Genomic DNA, 5,969 nt, shown 5'->3' on the forward strand with positions numbered 1-5,969 from the left:
ATGTGTATGGAGAGGGTGGTGGTGATGTGGGACCAGAAATGACTCAACTCCATATTATTTAGGATCTCTGGGTAGGACGCATTGTACAGAAGCAGAATCACCGTATATATTGTATAAATAAGAGTGTAATTTATTGCACTAAACATTTCTACCAGTAGATGGCAGGTTAGAATATTATACTACAGCACAGTATACAGGCCTGTATAAAACTACTTTGTGTTCCATGGCGATCATGGATGGATGAATGGATGGATCCTCAAAATGGAGTTTGATAGCACACCATGTGGTAAAGCCCGGTAGTGCAAGGTAAACAGGGTAGTTTTAGGCTAGGATTACACGAAAGATTTTGATGGATATAGGTGTAGCTGTGGAACAATTGGCCAACTAGTAATGTCCTGGTTAGGACTGCCAGATAACGATACAACAAAGTACCTACTTATCTAACAATCGTTTTAAAAAACATGTAAACTACTCGATCGTCTAATAACTGGTGACATGTCAGGGGACATTTCCTCTCTGGCAGTGTTGGGTGAACATCACCTGGGTAGCCTTGTCCTTAACATGAAAGATTACCATTGACAATTTTGATAACAGTGATCCTTTGTCAACTTTTCGTTCTCCTACTGATCTGACCCGTTCTTCCTTAATTTACCTACAGGTGAAGAATTTAAGATCAGCGGTGTCCAGAGCTGCCATGGTCTGCCTAGGTGACATGTTTCAGGGGCTACAGGACAAGATGCTATACGGACTTAACATCTCCGTCCGTCTCCTGAATGTAACACCTTTCTCCGTGACGCAGCAGAGGAGGCCTTGTCCTCCATGGCCCGTAACATCCACCCGGGCAGAGCGCTCGCCGCCCTCATTGACGGCGGGTTAAGGTATTTCTATATGTTGAATACAATCAGTGTCATATTGTAATACGATAAAGATATGAGAAATTGTCTAAAAGTTTTTTATTGAGTCCAAACAATAAATTCTATATTAACCCTTTCTACCCTTTTGTTTTTACAGTCATCTTAACTCGATAGTGAGATCCTGTGCAGCCAAACAACTATACACCATCGTGCGGAGGAGCGGAGCCGATTACATCCTGTCTGGTGGCATAGGCATTACTGACAGGGCTATACCAGCCATCACCCGCTCTGCCCAAGATGGCTGCCCTGAAGCCAGGTGAGATACCTTCATATAGACTATATACACAATGTCCATGGGCTGTTATTAGGAGCTCAGATGTAAAACCAATGGAAATAGAAGGGTGACAAGTGAATGCTTCATAATGAATGGAAGCTGCTGATTTGGGCTCTTGAAGAACCTTCCTCAGACATGAGAAGACAGAAGCGCTGACATTTTATTCTTATTATTCAGCGTTGCCATTTACAAGTCATAAAACCTGTGTGACAAGTATTGGGGGATCTGCGGGGGCGGCTGTACTGGGGGTCACTCTGCTTTTCTAAAGACAGATTGGGGATAACTCATGTAGCCGTGTAAATATATCTTATATCAGTATCTTCATGTCTCATATAGATTTCTATAGTTTTTGTTGATGTTTATTTAACCATAAATTATATGTGACAGGATGCACGGCCGGAACACCCTGCAGCTTCTGGCTCATCACCCCAGATTTATACCGATGGTGAGGAAGTATGTGACGCCGCAGAACCTTCCCGCCATTAAGAAAATTATACGCAACATCATGTAAATCTTGCAGTCGTCAATCATTGAACATTTAAAAAAAACTAAAAACTTCCCCCTTCACCCCTTTCCCGTACCAACAAGAGAACTGTTCCTGGAATGGGATTGGCGTCTGATAGATAAGACCTGGAAGCCGACGCTCCTCATAACATTGGTGTAACAAAGAAATGAACATTTCCCGCCTGTCCCCTGCCCCCTCCCCTCACCAACAAGAGAACCGGGAGACCGGACTGGAACGTCTGTAAGCCCAAAACAGACCGACCACAAGAACTTCTTCAATAAGAAATATAAAGACTCCCGGCCCATCCCCCTCCCCTTACCGACAAGAGAACTTACATGTAAGATTTTTTTATAAACGCCATCACTTTATTTATCGGCACAATAAACAGAAAATGAAAGATTTTACTTGTGCCGCTGTTTTATTATTTCTCTTCTTCTTCATCATCTCTGTTACTAATAAAGGGGCTGAACTAGAAATGACTGAGGAATAAAGATAACAAGATGGAACTTCTTACCAATTTCTTCCACTCAGAAAATACAGATCGCTGTGATCACTGTGGAATATGTATAGTGACGGGGGAACCGGGAATGTCATGTGGTAAAGTGAGACGTCCTTCTGTAGTCCCCATTGCTAATAACTGATAGAAATATGTATAGTGACGGGGGAAGCGGGAATGTCGTGGTAAAGTGAGACGTCCTTCTGTAGTCCACATTGCTTATAACTGATAGGAATATGTATAGTGACGGGGGAACCGGGAGTGTCATGTGGTAAAGTGAGACGTCCTTCTGTAGTCCACATTGCTGGTAACTGATATGAATATTTGGACTATTACCAGCACAGACCCTGAGGATACCAAAACTAGATATGGCACCAATGATTGACAGATGGCTGTATCTCTTATGGGCGTACTCCTGCAGACTGGCTGTATATGGGGGCACTATTGCTCTGTTGTGTGTGCACTGTTGCAGGTGTTGGCATTATGCAGGCACTGTTGCAGGTTGTGTTTGCTATAAAAGCTATAAAAGATTAGTTCTGTCATGGGGCACTGTTACAGATTAGTTCTGTCATGGGGCACTGTTACAGGTTAGTTCTGTCATGGGGCACTGTTACAGGTGAGTTCTGTCATGGGGCACGGTTACAGGTTAGTTCTGTCATGGGGCACTGTTACAGGTTAGTTCTGTCATGGGGCACTGTTACAGGTTAGTTCTGTCATGGGACACTGTTATAGGTTAGTTCTGTCATGGGGCACTGTTACATGTTAGTTCTGTCATGGGGCACTGTTACAGATTAGTTCCATCATGGTGCACTTTTACAGGTTAGTTCTGTCATGGGGCATTGTTACAGATTAGTACTGTCATGGGGCACTGTTACAAGTTAGTAATTTCATAGGGCACTGTTTCAGGTTAGTTCTGTCATGGGGCACTGTTACAGATTAGTTCTGTCATGGGGCACTGTTACAGGTTAGTTCTGTCATGGGGCACTGTTACAGATTAGTTCTGTCATGGGGCACTGTTACAGGTTAGTTCTGTCATGGGGCACTGTTACAGGTTAGTTCTGTCATGGGGCACTGTTACAGATTAGTTCCATCATGGTGCACTTTTACAGGTTAGTTCTGTCATGGGGCATTGTTACAGATTAGTACTGTCATGGGGCACTGTTACAAGTTAGTAATTTCATAGGGCACTGTTACAGGTTAGTTCTGTCATGGGGCACTGTTACAGGTTAGTTCTGCCATGGGGCACGGTTACAGGTTAGTTCTGTCATGGGGCACTGTTACATGTTAGTTCTGTCATGGGGCATTGCTACATGTTAGTTCTGTCATGGGGCATTGTTACAGATTAGTTCTGTCATTGGGCATAGTTACAGATTAGTTCTGTCATAGGGCACTGTTACAGGTTAGTTCTGTCATGGGGCACTGTTAAAGGTTAGTTCTGTCATGGGGCACTGTTACAGGTTAGTTCTTTCATGGTGCACTGTTACAGGTTAGTTTTTTTATAGGGCACTGTTACAGGTTAGATCTCGAAGGGGCACTGTTAAAGGTTAGTTCTGTCATGGGGCACTGTTAAAGGTTAGTTCTGTCATGGGGCACTGTTACAAATTAGTTCTGTCATGGGGCACTGTTACAGCTTATTTCTGTCATGGGGCACTGTATCAGGTTAGTTCTGTCATGGGGCACTGTTATATGTTTGTTCTGTTATGGGGCACTGCTGCATGTTGACTCTGTTATGTGGCACAGTTTTAAGTCGGTTCTCTTATAGGGCACTGTTGCAGGTAGGAATTAGTAGGTTTGATCCAGGGTTCTAGGACTGATCACCTTTTTTCTGGGATCAAGAAGGAGTTTTCCTCCTGTTGCCAGAAAAGGCTGAATGTTTTTATGGTTTTTCATCTACTTTTGGATCAAAAGCTTTATTTATAGGAATCTCATAGTAATATAGTAATGATAGAAATAATAAGAATAGAATAAGTTTAGTGATATTTTAATAGTAGTGATTGTAAAAAATAAAAGTTTAATTCCGGTAATAGAAATGATTAATGATAGTAATAATAACAATATAATAATTATAGTAATAATATAATAGCATGTTTTTCTAACAATAAGAATAGTATAATTCTGGTAATAGTATAACCTTAATGATAGGGTAATGGTAGTAGTAATAAGAATAGTATAATTATAGTAATAACATAATAGTAACAATAGTGTAATTAATAAGAATACTATAAGTATAGTAATAATATAATAGTAATGATAGTTTAATGACAGTAATATTAAGAATACTCTAAGTATAGTAATAATATAATAGTAATGATAGTTTAATGACAGTAATATTAAGAATACTCTAAGTATAGTAATAATATAATAGTAATGATAAGGTAGTGATAGTAGTAGTAATAAGAATACTTTAAGTATAATAATAATATAATAGTAATGATATCGTAGTGATAATATTCTTATTATTACTACTACTATCACTACCTTATCATTACTATTATATTATTATTATACTTAAAGTATTCTTATTACTACTACTAAGTATAATAATAATAATATTATAATAGTAATGATAGTGTAATGATAGTAAAAATAAGAATACCATAAGCATAATAATAATAATAATAATAATAATAATAATAATAATAATAATAATAATAAGACTTTCGGATCAAAAGCTTTAATTATAGGAATCTCATAGTACTATAGTAATGATAGTAATAATAAGAATAATGGAATAGTAATTATTAAGTGATTGCAGTAATGTTCACTTAACTGATTTCCCTGCTGGGCTAAATAATACACAATAGTGTCAGGACGTGACCCTCAATCTAAAAGGTAACCTCTACTGGATTTATTTAAAATGATACAAAAAAATAAACACCCTGGTGTGAAAGTGTTTAGGATACAATTCTGAGCAGAGTTGGAGCTTCAGGACTGTATCCACTAGTGTCACTATCTTTTTGTGTGCACTAGGGACCGACTAAGGCTGGGTTCACACAGAGTTTTTTGGCGTGGAAACCGCTCCACAAAACTCGTCAAAAACGACCGAAAATGCCTCCCATTGATTTCAATGGGAGGCGGGGGCGGTTTTCTCCCGCGAGCGGTAAAACTGGCTCGTGGGAGAAAGAAGGGACATGCCCTATCTTCGCACGATTACGCCTCTGATATCAATGGGAGGCAGAGAAAGCGTATTTATTATGCCTGCGGCGCTCAATGGCAGAGGAAAATCTGCCTCAAACTTCCAAACTGAATTTTGAGACAGATTTTCCACCTGCAAAAACCTTCGTGTGAACCCAGCCTAACATCTACACATTTCCCACACTAGCCAGGACCCTGATCACAAGTCCTTGTGAAAATTTGAGTCCTTTCCTCTGTATATATTGGAGGCAGGGCCGGCCTTAGGTTGGATGGCGCCCTGTGCGGGATTCTCTATTGCCGCCCTCCACAAACCAAAAATACCACATATACACACACACACACACACACACACACACACACACACACACACACACGAACATATATACTGCACATACATAAAGGCAGATATTTAGACAAACAGGCAAATATATATACACACACACACATTCTGGAATATATACATACATACATGTCCAAAACAGAGAAGCAAATTCACTTTATTTGAGTGCTGCTTCACGTTCTCTTTTTTGGATATCTAAGGGTATGTTCACACGAGGGCGTCCGTTACGGGGATGTTTCAGCCTGAAAACATGTCCGTAATTTCAGCCGTACCGGCATGTGCAGGCGCTTGAACGCCGCGTCCAT

The 5,969-nt window shown here is 40.1% G+C and overlaps 1 protein-coding gene across 1 annotated transcript; it reads left to right on the forward strand.

The window, feature by feature from the left end:
• The first annotated feature begins 670 nt into the window (after positions 1-670).
• On the forward strand, positions 671-2,073 carry LOC142665101 (TOG array regulator of axonemal microtubules protein 1-like). The gene is made up of 3 exons (XM_075844647.1): positions 671-878; positions 1,012-1,170; positions 1,576-2,073. Exons 1-3 carry the CDS (start codon positions 820-822, stop codon positions 1,697-1,699), a joined length of 342 nt encoding a protein of 113 aa, XP_075700762.1. The 5' UTR covers positions 671-819; the 3' UTR covers positions 1,700-2,073.
• Positions 2,074-5,969: the final 3,896 nt, after the last annotated feature.

The sequence above is a fragment of the Rhinoderma darwinii genome, chromosome 12, assembly GCF_050947455.1.
Source record: "Rhinoderma darwinii isolate aRhiDar2 chromosome 12, aRhiDar2.hap1, whole genome shotgun sequence".
Taxonomy (NCBI): domain Eukaryota; kingdom Metazoa; phylum Chordata; class Amphibia; order Anura; family Rhinodermatidae; genus Rhinoderma; species Rhinoderma darwinii.

Excerpts from the sequence above, each read along its gene's own strand:
- LOC142665101 (XM_075844647.1), top strand. The coding sequence starts at position 820 with ATGGCCCGTAACATCCACCCGGGCAGAGCGCTCGCCGCCCTCATTGAC. Across the intron at positions 879-1,011 it reads CTCATTGACGGCGGGTTAAG|TCATCTTAACTCGATAGTGA; the intron begins GTATTTCTATAT and ends TTGTTTTTACAG. Across the intron at positions 1,171-1,575 it reads GATGGCTGCCCTGAAGCCAG|GATGCACGGCCGGAACACCC; the intron begins GTGAGATACCTT and ends TATATGTGACAG.